We start from the raw sequence: 19,891 nt of genomic DNA, 5'->3' as shown, positions 1-19,891 counted from the left end.
AGTGGGGGATTACAAGTATTGTAATGGATTACAAGCCTACCAACTCCCACAGCTACCTCGACTACAGCTCCTCACACCCCACTTCCTGTAAGGACTCCATCCCATTCTCTCAGTTCCTTCACTTCTGTACATCTGTTCTGATGATGCCATTTTCAAAAACAGTTCCTCTGACATGTCTTCCTTCTTCTTTGACCGAGGTTTTCCACCCACGGTCCTCAACCATGTCCAGCCCATCTGCCGCGCATCCGCCCTCACACCTTCCTCTCCCTCCCAGAAACATGATAGGTCCCCCTTGTCCTCACTTATCACCCCACCAGCCTCTGCATTCAAAGGATCATCCTCTGCCAATTCTGCCAACTCCAGCATGATGCCACCACCAAACACATCTTCCCTTCACCCCCCTCGCGGCATTCCGGACACCCTGGTCCACTCCTCCATCACCCCCTACACCTCAACCCCCTCCCATGGCACCTTCCCATGCAACCGCAGGAGGTTCAACACCTGCCCCTTTACTTCCCCTCTCACCACCGTCCAAGGGCCCAAACACTCCTTTCAAGTGAAGTAGCATTTCACTTGCACTTCCCTCAATTTAGTCTACTGCATTCGTTGCTCTGAATGCGGTTTCCTCTACATTGGAGAGACCAAACGCAGACGGGGTGACTGCTTTGCAGAACACCTTCGGTCTGTCCGCAAGCATGACCCAGACCTCCCTGTCACTTGCCATTTCAACACACCACCCTGCTTTCGTGCCCACATGTCTGTCCTTGGCCTGCTGCAATGTTCCAGTGAAGCTCAACGCAAACTGGAGGAACAGCACCTCATCTTCCAAGTAGGCAATTTACAGCCTTCCGGACTGAATATTGAGTTCAACAATTTTGGATCATGAACTCTCTCCTCCATCCCCACCCCCTTTCTGATCCCCCCCTTTTTTTTCCAATAATTTATATAGATTTTTCTTTTCCCACCTATTTCCATTATTTTTAAATGTATTTCCATCCATTGTTTTGTCTCTACCTTTTAGCCTATTTTGATTCCTTCACCCCACCCCCACTAGGGCTATCTGTACCTTGCTTGTCCTGCTTTCTACCCTTAATTAGCACATTCCTTAGATAATATCACCACCTTCAACACCTCTTTTTCCTTTTGTCTATGACATCTTTTGGCTATCTCTACCTATCACTGGCCCTCTATCCAGTTCTACTTGTCCCACCCCTCCTTAAACCAGCTTATATTTCACATCTCTTCTATTTTTATTTAGTGCTGTTGAAGAGTCATATGGACTCGAAATGTTAACTGTATTCCTCTCTGCAGATGCTGCCAGACCTGCTGAGTTTTTCCAGGTATTTTTATTTTTATTTTTGTTTTGGATTTCCAGCATCCGCAGTTTTTTGCTTTTATATTTATTGTCCACTCCAGTTGTCCTGAGATGGTGCAGGTGGACCTTAGTGTTTGTCTTCAAAAGCTTACTGGTTTGCTAATGCACTTTGGAGGAGAATGAGCCAGCCACATAATGTGGACTAGAGGCAATTGTAAGCCACTTCAGGTAAGTGTAGGAAGTTCTTTCACCTGAAGAGCATGAGCGAACCAGTTAGGATTTTGCAATATTCTGGCAGCTTTTATGGTAATTATTTCTGCTGTTAACATCTCAAATAATTACTGTCCTGAATTGGTCTTATTCTAACACTAACAGACTTTTGTGAATGCTTTGACCAATTTCATACTGTTGATTTGGCCACCATGTGCCTTGATTTTCATAGTTATGTTGTTGTGATAAGACAAATAAGTTCCATGTGAAACATAATCCCCTTTATGTAATAATGAAGGAAAATTGAAGCCATTGCGATTTGACCCAATTCTATAGTCAGATACCTAATGCAACCACATACCTGACAAGAATATGGTGAGTTGGGGGTAGGTGAGTGGAAAAAGAGTACTCACCTCCCTGTTTGCACCTGCACACTCCCACCAATGCCATTTTAATTCCAAAGATTTGTGAAGAGGGGTGGGGGAGCACACAGGCAAGTGAGAGCCTCATAAGTATGCAAAAGTGCCAGTCCTATGATGCAGTCAGAACCCTGCAGTGATTTTAACCTTTATTGCATGTGTGACTCAGGCTGAATGCAGGAGCCGCCAAGGAAATCATTCAACAAGTAAAGGTGGGACCAGAAGTGATTCAGGAAGATGTTTAAAAACATATTTTTATTTGGGCCAGGAAGAGAAAGAGTGCTTCTCTCCAAGCCCTATAAGTAAACCATGGACATTCCTGAAATGGGCTTCTCCCCCCATTCTCCTTCACCTGTAATCAAGTCCTGATTATCCATTAGTCATTGACATAAGTACCAGGGAGCACTCCCTTGCATCTTCAATAGTAGTTTCCTGTCACCCAAAACCCTGCTCCCGTCCACTGGCTAGCTTGTGATTCCCACCATGTTTGTGTCCGACCTCAGGCATGGAAGCAAAGCCTGAAAATAAAATCTCTCTGGGCCTCATTCAATCAAGGCCTGGACCCCACAGACGGTACTTGCCTCCGGAGTTAACATTGGGGCCATAAAGTGAGTGTTATCAGTCATCCTTGACTTACTGATTTGAAGTTCCTGTATGCACAAACACATGGAAAATATCCCCTTATGTTCAGTATAGTGCAGTTGGATATAGAACACAAAATTACAAACCAAACAACAGTTCCATACAGACATGGGAGATTAATTTACTTTTGTTAAGTTCTTTCAACATCTGAAAAATCACAAAGTTGACCTCTCTGTGCCACTCATGGAGACTTTTTTGTTCTGAATTCCTAACAGCTTTCTATTTATGTGATGATCTTAACTTTGTGTTCTTATAAAATATATTATGACTTTGTTACAGTTTATTAAAATGAAATAAGATGTGAGGTAGGAAGTTATTTACTTGGTGCGGTGCTGCATTCATTTTTGTGTATTCTGGAACCAGGAAATTTTTACATTGGACAAGGTCATTTTCTAATTCTTATTTCTATAATTGGACATCTTTAGACTGCAGGAGGTTTCTGTGTAGATAATATTTCATATTGTTGTCTGAGAACGTAAAGATACTGAAACTTGAAATAAAGAGCATTTATTTGGGGAACAATATATATAGTTTTAATTATAGCTTTCATTTGAAATCATCTGAGCAAAATGTTAAAGTATTAAATAATACTAATGGTAATAGCTCATTGCTTAAAGTGTGTAAAAGCAAACAATTTAGAGTAAATGAATTAAAGGTATAGTCTACTGATTTTAATGAGGTCATCTTTGTCCTTTACCTCACTTTATTGACATCATTTCAAAGGCTTCATCTGGAAATCTGGGTGTGCAATGGGAATGCACCATTTTACCTCAGACTCTATTGTTACGCAACTAAACTTCTGTTCAGCCAAGAATGCAGCTCTTCAATCAGCTGCTGCAACTCTGTTAATGTATAAACGTCTTGGCAGCTGCACATGGCTTCGCATTAACTGCCTGCTGTGCAGTCGGAAGCTAATTTTGAATTATACTGAATATTAGACAAGCAGTTGTGCAAGGAAAGCACAGTACCATCTCTTGCATCGCATTGTTCCTGCAATAAGTGCATCTGGACAGGAATTTCTACTCTCTAGTGCTAAAGAAGGATCAGTTTTGCGTTGTGGCCCAGTACAATTTGGAACTGGGATGAAATTACATAATCAAAATCAAAGTGAACTGCCAACTACAGGGTTCTCTAATCAATATGGTGTGAAGCATGGAATGAACACACACGCGCAACAGTGAACCTTTCAGCTCCCATTTCTTGCCAATTGAATTTCTAAGCCATGACTTGCGTGAACAACAGATCATGATCATATGTCAATCTTGGCTTTGATGTCTTCCATGATCAAATATCCTGGCAAGATTTATCAGCCAGACTCTACATAAAGAGTACAACAAAATACTGCAGATCTTTGAAATCTGAAAGAAAAACAAAATCAAAGTGCTGTAAATATTCAGCAAGTCATCTTTGGAGAGAAACCAAGTTTATGTTTCGGATCGATGATCTTCCATCATAATGGAAAGAAGATAGAAATGTGAAAGTTACTAAGGCAGTAGAAGGGGGGAGGGAGCATGATGAACAAAAGGGAAAAACTGTGATGGAGGGCAGGAGAGATTAACTAACAAAAGATTTCATGATGCAAATGCCAAAGAGAGTGGGAATGGGTAAAGTAAAGAGACAAAGGTTGTGTCCAGATGGGGCTTGTGTTATGATCCTAGATCTGACCCTCAAGTTTTTGGTAAGATCCGGTTAGGAACCAATAACGTATCGTTTGAAGTAGACAAAGTTGAGATTCAGGACACTAAGAGATTAAGCCACAAGAATCAACGGGTTCTGAACAAACAAAAATAAACTTTACTTCCAAGGCCAAAAAGATAAAACAATTTACAATATCTATCTTACGCTCTAACATTCAGGGTTAATATGAAGTACGTGTGAATTAACAGGCAAACTATGGTTGAACACATCATCCTGCACAATCAATGGTGGATGTGACTAGGACAGATTCCACAGATTTCTCAGAAACCCACCCAGACATCAGAAAACACTGTGGGCGGAACTCTCCCATGCTTCCCATGGCAGGTTTAATGGCGGGTAGGGGGAGAATGCGGCCAAGGGTCCAAAATCACTATCACGCTGGCATGAAATTACAACACATCTGGACAACCGTAGCATCGGGACTCACCTGAAGAAGGCCTAGGGTGCTCTCTGGAGTTTGGGATGGATGCCTCCAGTGACCATGGACCCTGAACCGTGCAGCAGTGGGTGGGGGAGCATCTATCAGGTGGATCCTCCAGCTTCATTGTCTTCGAGGAGGTCCAATTTCCAGCTTGAGTGTTCCTGGAGGTCTATCTTCTCTCTTCAATGGTGGATTAGTGATGGCCAGATGCCTTTTAAAAATGGTACCTGGATATGATGCCAAGGGGTGAGCCATCCATCCTGCCCTGCCACGTGAAACATCTGGAAACCCCCGACTGCATAATTAATAAGGCTAGAGTTGTGCGATATGGCGCAATTTCCAGGTGGCCTCCACAGTGGGAAACACACCCCACCCTGGCTCCCACCACGGGATTTAGTCCCGAATGGGAGATGTCCCACCCCCCTCCGTGAGTCAACTAGTCTCAGTGAAGCTCTGTCTCCCTCACATGAGACTCCGAACTTTTCATGCTCAAAGATCAAGCCTCTGAATTCTTTCAAAGCCTCTCCAACTCAGACCGCCTCAATGAATTCACACCTCCCAGGGTTTCAATCTCGTCTCCCGAGACTCTGTTCCCTGGATTTCCGAGTCTGCACTCCAGCCTTTACTTACTGGCACAATTTCAGCATTTTAATGGTATGGTTCCTGGATTTCACAAAGCTCCAATCACCCCAGCTACATTAAGCTATAAATGGCTTGCAGGGCTTCTTCTGAGCCCTAACTGCACAGGGCTATAAATCAGCTCCTGGGACTTCTCCTGAGCCCCAACTACACTAAGTCAGCTAAGAGTAACACCTTTGCTCCCTGGAGCCTTCTAACAGCAGCAGCTTTTCGATATGGCCTCTCCCCCTGCTGCAGAACACCCATTCCCCAGCAAACATACAGATGAATTAAAACCCTAGGACTTTCTTAAGCTCCACCTATCTCCATGAAGATGTAGCCTTCCAAGGCTCACTGAATACTTTTAAATTAATTGTAGCTCTAACTCCCAAAACAAAACAACTCTCTGGGCTGCATTTCTTTGAGTGTAGACAACTCAGCCAGAATTTTCCAGCCCCTCACGCCGACAGGATCTTCCGGTTCCAACAATGTGAACGGAGATTTCAATGGCTCACCGACCCCGCCACAGTGGGGCTGGAAAATTCTAGCCCTCATCTCCAATTCTCCAGCAAAATAAGCCCACCTGCTCTTTTATGATCTTACTTTTCCAAATGTTGACCCCTTAAGTCAACATGGCTCCAACCTTTTAAGTGTAATAGTTATCAAGTTGCTTTAGTTACACTTATCTTATTTTCTACAGTTAACTTCAATCTTCCCAGAACTAAAATTTACCTTTAAAATATTACTATGAACCATGAACTAGGTATTTATAACACATGAATGACTATATTGTAGCTGTCTGAATGTAACATGAAGAGATAAAGAAACAAGCCAGCAAAACAAAATAAATGAAACATGGTGGAGGCAGATTTAAAGTTGTTGAACTCATTGTTGAGTCCAGAAGGTTGTAGAGTGCCGAGATGAAAGATGAGCTGCTATTCCTCAAGCTTTCATTGAGTTTCATTGGAATGCTGCAGCAGGCCAAGGGCAGAAAGGTCAGAGTGGGAGCAAGATGGAGAATTAAAATGGCAAAAGCGACAGGAAGGTCTACATAAAGAATTATTCTACATAAAGAATGGCCGTTTGGGCAAAGTACAAAGGAGTGCTGATTACTATGGAGTTGAACTACAGGGAAGCGCCTTCAGAAAAGGGGAAACATTGCAGAGACAAATAAAACTAAAATAAAAATAATCACTGAAACTGATTACTAAATTATCATATTACACTTTGCGGGACCTTGATGTATGTAAAATTGACTGCTATTTCCTACATCACAACAGTGACTCCATTTCAAAAGCACTGGGCTATAAGGTACTTTGGGACATCTTGAGTTCATGAAGGGTGCTATATAAATGCAAATTCTTTATATATTTAAAATTCCTGCACTATGGAAACTTACACTAAAGCTTCAAGTAGTTAATACTGCTCTCTATAACTCAGTTTGCTATTTGCCTTACACTCCCAGGAACCAATATTTCAAGATCATGATTAGACTGACTTAGTGGCCTCAATATTAGCTTGGATGCGGAGAGAGAACTTGGGAGGGCTGGAGGGGTAGGGCCTGTTTGCCTTCAGGAAATCATGAACAATTATGGAGGGATGGAAGCAGGTTAGCTGATCCAGCAGGTAAATGGAATGTCTGAAATATAAACAGAAAATGCTGGGAAAGCTCAGCATGTCTGACAGCACCTGTGGAGAGAGAAACAGAGTTAACATTTCACGTCTGTATGACCCTTCTTCAGAGTTGGAATATCTGTTGGATCCGGTAGTCCTCACCTCCCTTTAGCTACTGGGTTTTCCCGAGGTCTGGAAAACCCTACTGACAAAGATTAAGTTTAAAATAGAGATTAAATTGGAGGCACACAGCCTTATTATAATATTGAAATGGCCGACCCATCTCCTGGGAACAGTTTGGTTGCCTGCTCCCCCGGACTGATAAAAGTGAAAATGGGCTTGTTCAAGGCAGGTTGAAGCTGAGTTTGAGATTTTTAACATTTTAAGCATCCTGCCCACCCCAACCCATCTATTTTTAGGGGTTAAAATTCTCCTCTCTGATCATCATTTCTGCCCCTTTATCATTGGTTTTATTGTTTATTTTCCAGTATATTTACAGAAATGAGAATATACCAGGACAGATGTGAAAACAATTAAATGAAGATATTCACCCCCTGTGTTGTGCATAGAGGAAAACCAGGACAGAAATAAATGTGGAAAGAAAACATAATATTATTCAAGGAATACATTTTAATATGAAAGGCATTTTAAACATATGTTGCGTTTTTTTCTCTTTTGTGTATCTCCTTTTTGTGTTTGCTGGAATGCCTTTTATCTTTTACTTTAGAAGTTTCTGTTAAATTTGTAGCCTCCAGATAGAGCTGGGAGCACTAAAGAAATAGGAATGAAGGCATTCCAGTCCCTCAAACGGCTTGTTAGTTGTGATGCCAAGAGAACCTATGACCAGGCCATGAAATAATAACTGTATTGGATTTAAGTGCTAAGCGCATCCTCCTCTGTGGCCTATTTGCCTAAGGCTTGTCAGGTGACCGAAAACGACCGATGCTGGTCAAAGCAGTACCAGAATATTTCTCCAGGGGTCACCAATCCCAGCAAAATAACAATTTAGCTCCATGCTGAACTCTCAGTCAGCATCGTACATGTTGTAGAGTGGAACATCTCTCAGAAAACGTTGATGGCCCTCACAATATTTTATAGTTTAGACTCGGTTTAATTCACCATAACAAGAGCCTCCCTTTACTTTGTTTAAAGGCAGGAGAATATGTTAGTGATTACCTTTGACATTCTAGAATGCTAAAAAAGACTAAGTTTTGTTCACTTCTATCCCCAATCTTCAATTCCCCTCTTCCTTGCTCTTGGTTTCCCTTCTCAGCCCACACTCAGATGGCCCCCTGGTTCTCAGGATTTTTCACCCAATAGTTGCGGGTGTTCACCCACAAGTGAAGTTCCTAATCTCCAGGGAACCCAATCATTGTACAGTAAATACAGTAACAGTTGCAAATGTCACATGAAAGAAGCTGGAGAAATAACAGGGTTACTATCCGTAAATGGGCCTTGGGACCCCTAGAGTGGAGTCTTTGGGCTGTTCTGCTTTGCAGAAGACAGATTCTGATGGATGCACCTGGGCTGGTGATGGAAAAGAAATGGGACGGAGTCTCCAGGGGAACCCAATCATTGTACAGTAAATACAGTAACAGTTGCAAATGTCACATGAAAGAAGCTGGAGAAATAACAGGGTTACTATCTGTAAATGGGCCTTGGGACCCCCAGAGTGGAGTCTTTGGGCTGTTCTGCTTTGCAGAAGACAGATTCTGATGGATGCACCTGGGCTGGTGATGGAAAAGAAATGGGACGGAGTCTCCAGTTTAGGACTGTGGTGGACTGGAGTTTCAGTCCGCTGCACTTGCACAAGGATTATTGGGGCCATCACTTTATGCTGAGAAGGGTTAAAACATTCTTTTTTAAGATCAAATGTTAAGACAATTTGATAATCACTATTATGAAACATATGCATTATGTAACACATCCCTTTCCACCTGCTTCCTGTCAAATATTCTATAACATGCACCAGTACCCAGCTGACAGAATGTATAGCAAACACACTTTTGGACATTTTTTCAATGCCACTGCTCTTTTGGATTTGTTCTGTAAATTACTTCAAATCATATACAACAAAATGTTCCAATATTCAGAAAAAGTGCCTGTGAAAATACTTGACTTAGTTTCAACTTCCTGGCGTGTGCTGGCAAGAGTCGCCTTGATCAAGTGAACAAAACGGATGGAATGTTTTACAGTCTGTCTTTAAGAGCTACAATTCTGTGGGGATGTATTTTGTGTTTTCCAGCTGCTGCATCAGGATACTAATATATTCAGATCTTATATCTCATCAAATTTTCCCATTATGAATTCCTATTTCCAAGTTGATATAGTTAACTGTGTGTGTAAGATCATTCACAATGAAAGCAAATTATAACTTTCCCCCAGTAGGGGTACTGTAACATGCAGCCTATTTAGATACTAAGCCATCAAGGGAGCCACTGGTAAAAAAAAATCAATGGAGATGAAGAGATGCAATACTACCTGTCTCTGCCATTACACACAAATCAAAGGTGAATCTGAAACTGTCCCTCAAGCCATTGCAAGGTGGCCCTTCCTGAATCCCCAGTTTCAAGCCCAGGCCCTTCTTGTTAACTGAACTCAGTGCGAAAATGGTAAGGATAAGTGAAAAATGTCCTGTTTCCATTCCTACTCGTCTTGTAAAGTGTGTACATGCAGTAAGGAGAGGATCAGTGCAGTATCCATTTAGTAACCCATCAATGCTCAGTGTCTGGATGCACATATGAAGAATGGCAACTAGGAGCATTGGAAGAGGAGGAGGCCATTCTGTCCCACAAGCCCATTCTGCCAGTCAATGAAATCATGGCTGATCTGTACCCTAAGTACTTTCTGCAACAGAGTAGCAGATGCCATTAACATTTGGTCACTTCAATGAGGTATTAGAGGACAACTGGCATTTGAAGAACTGCACAATAACACAAATCAACATTTAAATTTACAGGCAGACAGTAGCAACTATACCATCAAATTTCCCAGTAGCAACAGCAAGACTAGTCCCCTAACTTAGCTCCATAGGTGTTATAGCCACAATAGAGAGCCTGTTTTAAGCACAGAGTATTTAACTGTAAAGCAGAAAATCAGCACAGGAAACTATGCTGTTCCTGCCATTTTTCAAAATCTCTTCCCAGAAGAAGACAGAGATTTCCCCCTTATGTTGCTAAACAAAAGCATGAACTGAGAGCAGACAGTTACTGATCCAGGCTGAGTGGGATTTTATCTGGGTTTCAACTAACCATGCAGCTGTTAATGGTTGCCCTGTGGGTATGGTCACCAGTCCCAGACAGATGGTTTCCTGCTTACAACTTTGCGTTTCAGATTGCTTGGTTCTGTTCTTCACTGTCATTACAGCTTCTATAAACTCTTTTATAGCACATAGAATACACAATGGAAAGGAAGAACAGTGAAGTACAATTGGTTTTATTTCAATCAATTCTTTAACTGACTTCTGTTCTCATCACTCTGAATCTCTCGCAATTGTGGAATGAACTATATATCGCACTCTTTCACATTTTACACCCGTCAGTCAGAGCAGAAACAAAAAAAGTATATAGTCCAGACCTTTCTTGCCTCCCCACTCCCTCCCAAAATAATCACCTGGGACTGTGACACTTTCATTTGGATGTGAGCACTAGTGGCATTCCAGGTCCTTTGGCAGACTACTCCTCGCCACTTATTGTGCAGGTTTTCAACTTCTTACAATCTGCTAGTTTGAGGTATTCATCATTGAATTACATTTAGTCACATCTAGCATCCTCTCCTATACCTACTTCATTTATTCCCACACCTAGTAATCACTAGAGAATATAAATGCATAATTGACCCCGGCAATTAAATCCTCATTTAGCTTTGTGCTACACTTCTTTTAGTTTGAGTGGACTGGGTGATAAATTCTTTTATTCATGATACTCTCCTCAGATTGAGGGGTCTCTTATAGTGCCAATTTCTCCTAGATCTATTGGTCCAAATAATGTAGCCTTAGCCTCATTCAAACAGCCCTCCTTCACTTACCCTCTAAGCCCAGCCTGCAGTCTAGCTCCTAGCCCTCTGCAGCTGGAAAACCACAACATTCCTCCATTTCAAGAACAATTTGCAATTATAGTGCCAATATGAAATATCCCTGCACCCAACCAAAGCTCTGGAATTCCACTATTCCACCTCGCAGCTATGCCCTCATTTATCCTATAGCTCCACCCTTTCCTATGCAGCCCTGCCAGTCCATTGTAACACTCCTCCTCCAATGCCCCTCCTGTTTCCTTTTAGCCCTGCTCATGTTCCCCTGTAGCGACACCCATCTGCCCTTATTGACCTGCCTCTGTTACCCTGTAGCCCCACCCCAGTTCCTGTAGCCCCGCTTATGTTGCTCTATCATCCGGCCCTTGGTTGCATCAAGCCCCTCCTCTCTTTCTGTGTAGGCCAGCCCCTGTTTCCCTGTAGATATGTCCATATTTTCTGTAGCCCCAATCCTGTTCTTTGCAACCCACCCTATACCCCTGCAGCAACACACTTGTATGCCTGGAAAACCACCCCGTTCCACTTTAGCCTGGCCTGCAGACTGCCCATGTTCCTGTAGACCTGCCCTGTTCTCCTGTAAGATCATAGCAAATAGGAGAAGGGATAGGCCATTCAGCCTTCAAGCCTACTCCACCATTCAGTAAGATCATGGCTGATTTGATTGTGGCGTTAACTCCATTTCTTGCCGCCACCCCCCCCCAACCGCCACCCCCACCATCCATAACCCTTAACTCCCTTGTTGATCAAAGCCTTGAATATATTCAATTGCTCAACCTCCACTGCTCTCTGGGGAAGAGAATTCCAAATACTAACGACCCTCTGAGTGATGAAATTCCTCCTCAAATCTAACTTAAATGGAAGACCCCTTATTTTTAAACTGTGCCACCTAGTTCCAGATTCCGCCCATGAGGGAAAACATCTTCTCAGCACCTACCCTGTCAAGCCTCCTCAGAAACTTATATGTTTCAATCCAATGAGTATGTGCCCAACTTTCTCAACCTTCCCTCAAAAGACAATCCCCTCTCAAAGGGTCATTAATGTTGTAGATCACATCACTGGAAGGTAAAAACAAAAAACTGCGGATGCTGGAAATCCAAACTCACTGGAAGGGTAGTGTGTAATATAATCCATTTTTAGTTTTACTTTTGCCTGTGAGCAGAACACAGCACAGCTCGGATGTCTTCAAGTTTTCTATCCACGTATATCTGTTTTCATGTGCCTAGTCTTAATAAATGAACCCACAATGTGTTTATCCAGTCCCTTATGTATGATGGATGCCTTTATGTCATTATAACACGACAGTCAAATTCTGGGGAATTCTCTTCCCCAGAAAGCAGTGGAGGCTGGGTCATTGAATTTATTCAAGGCAGAGGAAGATAGATTTCTGATAGATAAGGGAGTCAAGGGTTATGGGGGGGGGGGGCGCAGATGGTAAAGTGGAGTTGAGACACAAGCTGATCAGCCATGACAGGCTCGAAGGGCTGAATGGTCTACCCCTGCTCCTATTTCCTATGTTTCCATGTTCCTTCATCCAGGAATCAGCTGAGTGACCCTTCTCTGAACTGCTTCCAATGCAAGTATTCACTTAAGTAAGGAGACTAAAACTATACACAGTGCCCTAGGTGCAATCTCACTAAAGCCCCTGTACTGTTGTAGCAAGACTTCCCTACTTTTATACTCCAAGCCTCTTGCAATAAAGGCTAACATTCCATTTGTCTTCCTAATTACTTGCTGTACTTGCATGCTTATTTTTCTTTAAATTCATGTACAAGGACAGTCAGATCCCTCTGTACTGCAGCATTCTGCAGGGTCCCTCCACTTAAATACTACTTTGCTTTTCTATTCTTCCTGCCAAAAGTAGACAACCTCACTTTTTCCTACATTTTACTCTATTTGCCCACTCACTTAACCTATCCACATTCCTTTGCAGACTCTTCGTATCCTCCTGATAACTTGCTTTCCCCCTTTGTATCAGCCAATGTGGCTACAATATCCCTTCATCAAACTTGCTAATATAGATTGCAAATAGTTGAGTCCCCAGCACTGATCCCTGCAGCACTCCACCAGTTTGCCAATCTGAGAATGACCAATTTATCCTGACTCATTGTTTCCTGTTAGTTAGCCAATCTTCTGTCCATGCTGATATATTACCCACAACACCATGGGCTATAATCTTTTGTAGTAACTTTTTAATGTGGCACCTCATTGAATGCCTTTTGGAAATCCAAAACCAATGCATCCACTGGTTCACCTTTATCAACCTGCTTATTACATTCTCAAAGAGCTCTGATAAATTTGTCAAACATGTTTTCCCTTTCACAAAACCATTTGACTCTGCCTGATTGCATTAGATTTTCTAAATATCCTGCTACTACCTCCTTAGTAATGGATTCTAGCATTTTCCCAATGACATATGCTAGACTGACTGGCCTATAATTTCCTGCTTCTTGTATCCTTCCTTTCTTGGATATTGGTGTTATATTTTCAGATTTACAATCTGCTGGGGCCTTTCTGGAACCTAGGAATTTTGGAAGATTTAAACCAATGTATCCATTATCTCTGCAGCCACATCCTTTAAGACCCTAGGATGCAGGCCATCAGTTCCAGGTGACTTGTCATCCTTTGGTCCCATTAGATTTTCTAGTACTTTTTCTAGTGATATTAATTATTTTAAGTTCCTGTCCCCCTTTTGCCCTTTGTTTTTTACTATTCCTGGTATGCTATTTGTGTCTTCAATTGTGAAGACAGATACAAAATTCTTGTCTAAAGCCTGTGCCCTTTCCTTGTTTCCCATTATTAATTCCCCAATCCCACCCTCTAAGGGACCAATGTTCACTGTTGCTACTCTTTTCCTTTTTATAGACTTGTAGAAGTTTTTTCTGTCTGCTTTTATATTTCTTGCTAGTTTTCTCTCATACTCCAATTTCTCCCTCTTTATTTTTATTTACTTATCCTTTGCTGGTTTCTGAACTGTCCCAATCTTCTGGCCTACCACTAATCTATGCCGCATTGTACGCCTTTTCTTTCAATTTGATACCATCCTCAACTTCCTTAGTTAGTTGCAGATGGTGCATCATTCTCAGATCTTTTATTCTCAGTGCAATATATCTTTGTCAAAAGTTGTGAAATATCTCCTTAAATGTCTGCCCTTTTTACTATTTTATATGTTCTACTATTTTACCTTTTAACCTAAGTTCTCAGTCCACTTTAGTCAACTCTGTATTCATACAATTGTAATTGCCGCTATTTAAGTTTAAGACACTAGTTTCAGACCCACCATAATTGCAGTACCTTTCTTACAAGCCAACATTATTTTTTGATTTATACGCTGCCCTACAGTGTTTCTACTGTTAGGGGCCTGTAAACCACTCCCCCAAGTGACTTCTTCCCTTTGCTATTTCTTATTTCCCTGTAGCCCTGCCTGGTTCCCTATAGCCTCACCCCTGTTCCCTGTAGCCTCATTCTTGTTTTGTAGACCTGCCCCCGTTCCATGTAGGCCTGCCCTTGTTCCTTTAGGGGACATAGTTACAGAATAAGGGTATACATTTAAAACTGAGATGCGAAGGAATTTCTTCTCTCGGATGAAAGTGAATGTCTGGAATTCTCGACCTCAGAGAGTTGTGACGGCGCGATCACCGAAAGTATTTAAAGAGAAGGTAGGTAGATTTTTAAAATTACCGGGAATTGAGGGCTATGAGGAGCCGGCACGAAAGAAGAGTTGAGGGCAGATCAGCCATGATCTTATTGAATGGTGGAGCAGGTTTGAGGGGCCGAATGGCCAACTCCGGCTCCTGTTTCTTACGTCCAAGTGCCACCTCTGTACTTGAAGTCCCACCCCGTTCACCTAAAGCCCCGCCCCCTCCAGCCGGGTATGGCCGTGGGCTGTGGCGCATGCGCTGTTAGCCGCGGCGGGGGAGCTGCGGCTGCTGTGCTTGGAATTGAGCTCAGAGTCGGGGCTCCGGCACTCCGCTGTCGGGTCCACCGCCAGCCGCAGCGGTGGGGAGCCGAGTTCCCAGCGCCCGGCCGCCGTCGGTGCCGGATGCCTGTGTGCTCGGATCGGAAGAGCCTCTTTGTGTGGATGGGAAGGATGGAGCCGGAGGAGCAGTGGTGGAAAGGGCAGCTGGCGAGCGACATCCACCAGACGCTGAGAGTCAAGGTGTGGGCTTGACCGGCCAGGGGGTAGCGGGGCCCGGCTTCCGCCGACCCTACTGACCGGGAAACTTTGAAGCGTGACCGGGTCTGCTGGTGTTTCGATCAGAAACTTTGGCTCTGGGACAGAGGCTGCGGATCCGAGTCTGGAGCTGCGGCCCGTTAGTACCGAACCCTCCCGACAACCCTCGGGCTGGAGAGTGCCCCCGCCCCCCCCTCTCCAACCCATCCCTGGATTCCCTTTCTCCCCCGCCCCCCCCCCCCCCCCCACCAAACCCGGGATTCCCCTTCTCTCCCCCCCCAACCCGGGATTCCCCTTCTCTCCGCCCCCCCAACCTGGGTATCCCCTCCCACCCCCCAACCCGGGATTCCCCGGCCCCGCCCCCCAATACGGGATTTCCCCCTCCCCCCCCCAACCCGGGATTCGCTCTTCCCCCTTTCCCCCAACCCGGGATTCGCTCTTCCCCCCAAACCGGCATTCGCTCTTCTCCCTTCTCCCCCAACCCGGGATTCGTTCTTCCCCCCCAACCCGGGATTCGTTCTTCCCCCCCAACCCGGGATTCGTTCTTCCCCCCCAACCCGGGATTCGTTCTTCCCCCCCAACCCGGGATTCGTTCTTCCCCCCCAACCCGGGATTCGTTCTTCCCCCCCAACCCGGGATTCGTTCTTCCCCCCCAACCCGGGATTCGTTCTTCCCCCCCAACCCGGGATTCGTTCTTCCCCCCCAACCCGGGATTCGTTCTTCCCCCCCAACCCGGGATTCGTTCTTCCCCCCCAACCCGGGATTCGTTCTTCCCCCCCAACCCGGGATTCGTTCTTCCCTCCCAAACCCGGGATTCCCCCTTCCCTCCCAAACCCGGGATTCCCCCTTCCCTCCCAAACCCGGGATTCCCCCTTCCCTCCCAAACCCGGGATTCCCCCTTCCCTCCCAAACCCGGGATTCCCCCTTCCCTCCCAAACCCGGGATTCCCCCTTCCCTCCCAAACCCGGGATTCCCCCTTCCCTCCCAAACCCGGGATTCCCCCTTCCCTCCCAAACCCGGGATTCCCCCTTCCCTCCCAAACCCGGGATTCCCCCTTCCCTCCCAAACCCGGGATTCCCCCTTCCCTCCCAAACCCGGGATTCCCCCTTCCCTCCCAAACCCGGGATTCCCCCTTCCCTCCCAAACCCGGGATTCCCCCTTCCCTCCCAAACCCGGGATTCCCCCTTCCCCCCAACCCGGGATTCGCCCTTCCCCCTTCTCCGCCAACCCGGGATTCGCCCTTCCCCCTTCTCCGCCAACCCGGGATTCGCCCTTCCCCCTTCTCCGCCAACCCGGGATTCGCCCTTCCCCCTTCTCCCCCAACCCGGGATTCGCCCTTCCCCCTTCTCCCCCAACCCGGGATTCGCCCTTCCCCCTTCTCCCCCAACCCGGGATTCGCCCTTCCCCCTTCTCCCCCAACCCGGGATTCGCCCTTCCCCTTCTCCCCCAACCCGGGATTCGCCCTTCCCCCTTCTCCCCCAACCCGGGATTCGCCCTTCCCCCTTCTCCCCCAACCCGGGATTCGCCCTTCCCCCTTCTCCCCCAACCCGGGATTCGCCCTTCCCCCTTCTCCCCCAACCCGGGATTCGCCCTTCCCCCTTCTCCCCCAACCCGGGATTCGCCCTTCCCCCTTCTCCCCCAACCCGGGATTCGCCCTTCCCCCTTCTCCCCCAACCCGGGATTCGCCCTTCCCCCTTCTCCCCCAACCCGGGATTCGCCCTTCCCCCTTCTCCCCCAACCCGGGATTCGCCCTTCCCCCTTCTCCCCCAACCCGGGATTCGCCCTTCCCCCTTCTCCCCCAACCCGGGATTCGCCCTTCCCCCTTCTCCCCCAACCCGGGATTCGCCCTTCCCCCTTCTCCCCCAACCCGGGATTCGCCCTTCCCCCTTCTCCCCCAACCCGGGATTCGCCCTTCCCCCTTCTCCCCCAACCCGGGATTCGCCCTTCCCCCTTCTCCCCCAACCCGGGATTCGCCCTTCCCCCTTCTCCCCCAACCCGGGATTCGCCCTTCCCCCTTCTCCCCCAACCCGGGATTCGCCCTTCCCCCTTCTCCCCCAACCCGGGATTCGCCCTTCCCCCTTCTCCCCCAACCGGGATTCGCCCTTCCCCCTTCTCCCCCAACCCGGGATTCGCCCTTCCCCCTTCTCCCCCAACCCGGGATTCGCCCTTCCCCCTTCTCCCCCAACCCGGGATTCGCCCTTCCCCCTTCTCCCCCAACCCGGGATTCGCCCTTCCCCCTTCTCCCCCAACCCGGGATTCGCCCTTCCCCCTTCTCCCCCAACCCGGGATTCGCCCTTCCCCCTTCTCCCCCAACCCGGGATTCGCCCTTCCCCCTTCTCCCCCAACCCGGGATTCGCCCTTCCCCCTTCTCCCCCAACCCGGGATTCGCCCTTCCCCCTTCTCCCCCAACCCGGGATTCGCCCTTCCCCCTTCTCCCCCAACCCGGGATTCGCCCTTCCCCCTTCCCCCCAACGCGGGATTCGCCCTTCCCCCTTCCCCCCAACGCGGGATTCGCCCTTCCCCCTACAACCCAACGCGGGATTCGCCCTTCCCCCTTCCCCCCAACCCGGGATTCGCCCTTCCCCCTTCTCCCCCAACCCGGGATTCGCCCTTCCCCCTTCTCCCCCAACCCGGGATTCGCCCTTCCCCCTTCTCCCCCAACCCGGGATTCGCCCTTCCCCCTTCTCCCCCAACCCGGGATTCGCCCTTCCCCCTTCTCCCCCAACCCGGGATTCGCCCTTCCCCCTTCTCCCCCAACGCGGGATTCGCCCTTCCCCCTTCTCCCCCAACCCGGGATTCGCCCTTCCCCCTTCTCCCCCAACCCGGGATTCGCCCTTCCCCCTTCTCCCCCAACCCGGGATTCGCCCTTCCCCCTTCTCCCCCAACCCGGGATTCGCCCTTCCCCCTTCTCCCCCAACCCGGGATTCGCCCTTCCCCCTTCTCCCCCAACCCGGGATTCGCCCTTCCCCCTTCTCCCCCAACCCGGGATTCGCCCTTCCCCCTTCTCCCCCAACCCGGGATTCGCCCTTCCCCCTTCTCCCCCAACCCGGGATTCGCCCTTCCCCCTTCTCCCCCAACCCGGGATTCGCCCTTCCCCCTTCTCCCCCAACCCGGGATTCGCCCTTCCCCCTTCTCCCCCAACCCGGGATTCGCCCTTCCCCCTTCTCCCCCAACCCGGGATTCGCCCTTCCCCCTTCTCCCCCAACCCGGGATTCGCCCTTCCCCCTTTCCCCCAACCCGGGATTCGCCCTTCCCCCTTCCCCCCAACGCGGGATTCGCCCTTCCCCCTTCCCCCCAACGCGGGATTCGCCCTTCCCCCTTCCCCCCAACGCGGGATTCGCCCTTCCCCCTTCCCCCCAACCCGTGATTCGCTCTTCCCCCTTCCCCCCAACCCGGGATTCGCTCTTCCCCCTTCCCCCCAACCCGGGATTCGCTCTTCCCCCTTCCCCCCAACCCGAGATTCGCTCTTCCCCCTTCCCCCCAACCCGGGATTCGCACTTCCCCCCAACCCGGGATTCCCCCTTCCCTCCCAAACCCGGGATTCCCCCTTCCCTCCCAAACCCGGGATTCCCCCTTCCCTCCCAAACCCGGGATTCCCCCTTCCCTCCCAAACCCGGGATTCCCCCTTCCCTCCCAAACCCGGGATTCCCCTTCCCTCCCAAACCTGGGATTCCCCCTTCCCTCCCAAACCCGGGATTCCCCCTTCCCTCCCAAACCCGGGATTCCCCCTTCCCTCCCAAACCCGGGATTCCCCCTACCCTCCCAAACCCGGGATTCCCCCTTCCCTCCCAAACCCGGGATTCCCCCGCAAACCCGGGATTTCCCCCTTTCCCCCCAACCCGGGATTCGCTCTTCCTCCTCCCCCCCAACCCGGGATTCGCCCTTCCCCCCCCAATCCGGGATTCGCCCTTCCCCCCCCAATCCGGGATTCGCCCTTCCCCCTTCCCCCCCAACCCGGGATTCGCTCTTCCCCCTTCCCCCCCAACCGGGGATTCGCTCTTCCCCCTTCCCCCCCCAACCCGGGATTCGCTCTTCCCCCTTCCCCCCCAACCCGGGATTCGCTCTTCCCCCTTCCCCCCCAACCCGGGATTCGCTCTTCCCCCCAACCCGGTATTCGGTCTTCCCCCCAACCCGGTATTCGGTCTTCCCCCCAACCCGGGATTCGGTCTTCCCCCCAACCCGGGATTCGGTCTTCCCCCCAACCCGGGATTCGGTCTTCCCCCCAACCCGGGATTCGGTCTTCCCCCCAACCCGGGATTCGGTCTTCCCCCCAACCCGGGATTCGGTCTTCCCCCCAACCCGGGATTCGGTCTTCCCCCCAACCCGGGATTCGGTCTTCCCCCCAACCCGGGATTCGGTCTTCCCCCCAACCCGGGATTCGCTCTTCCCCCCAACCCGGGATTCGCTCTTCCCCCCAACCCGGGATTCGCTCTTCCCCCCAACCCGGGATTCGCTCTTCCCCCCAACCCGGGATTCGCTCTTCCCCCCAACCCGGGATTCGGTCTTCCCCCCAACCCGGGATTCGGTCTTCCCCCCAACCCGGGATTCGGTCTTCCCCCCAACCCGGGATTCGGTCTTCCCCCCAACCCGGGATTCGGTCTTCCCCCCAACCCGGGATTCGGTCTTCCCCCCAACCCGGGATTCGGTCTTCCCCCCAACCCGGGATTCGGTCTTCCCCCCAACCCGGGATTCGGTCTTCCCCCCAACCCGGGATTCGGTCTTCCCCCCAACCCGGGATTCGCCCTTCCCCCTTC

At 48.6% G+C, this 19,891-nt stretch overlaps 1 protein-coding gene across 1 annotated transcript in view; it reads left to right on the top strand.

Moving 5' to 3' along the window:
- Positions 1 to 14,860: 14,860 nt before the first annotated feature.
- Positions 14,861 to 19,891, top strand: part of ccnjl (cyclin J-like) — a 96,714-nt gene continuing 91,683 nt past the window's right edge. The window contains exon 1 of the mRNA XM_041192976.1: positions 14,861 to 15,122. Within this exon, the coding sequence (XP_041048910.1) occupies positions 15,006 to 15,122 (117 nt within the window). The 5' untranslated portion in view covers positions 14,861 to 15,005. The remainder of the gene's footprint in view (positions 15,123 to 19,891) is intronic.

The sequence above is a fragment of the Carcharodon carcharias genome, chromosome 8, assembly GCF_017639515.1.
Source record: "Carcharodon carcharias isolate sCarCar2 chromosome 8, sCarCar2.pri, whole genome shotgun sequence".
In the NCBI taxonomy this organism is placed as follows: domain Eukaryota; kingdom Metazoa; phylum Chordata; class Chondrichthyes; order Lamniformes; family Lamnidae; genus Carcharodon; species Carcharodon carcharias.
The sequence above is the reverse complement of the archived record's forward strand: the minus strand, read 5'-3'. Positions and strand labels throughout refer to the sequence as shown.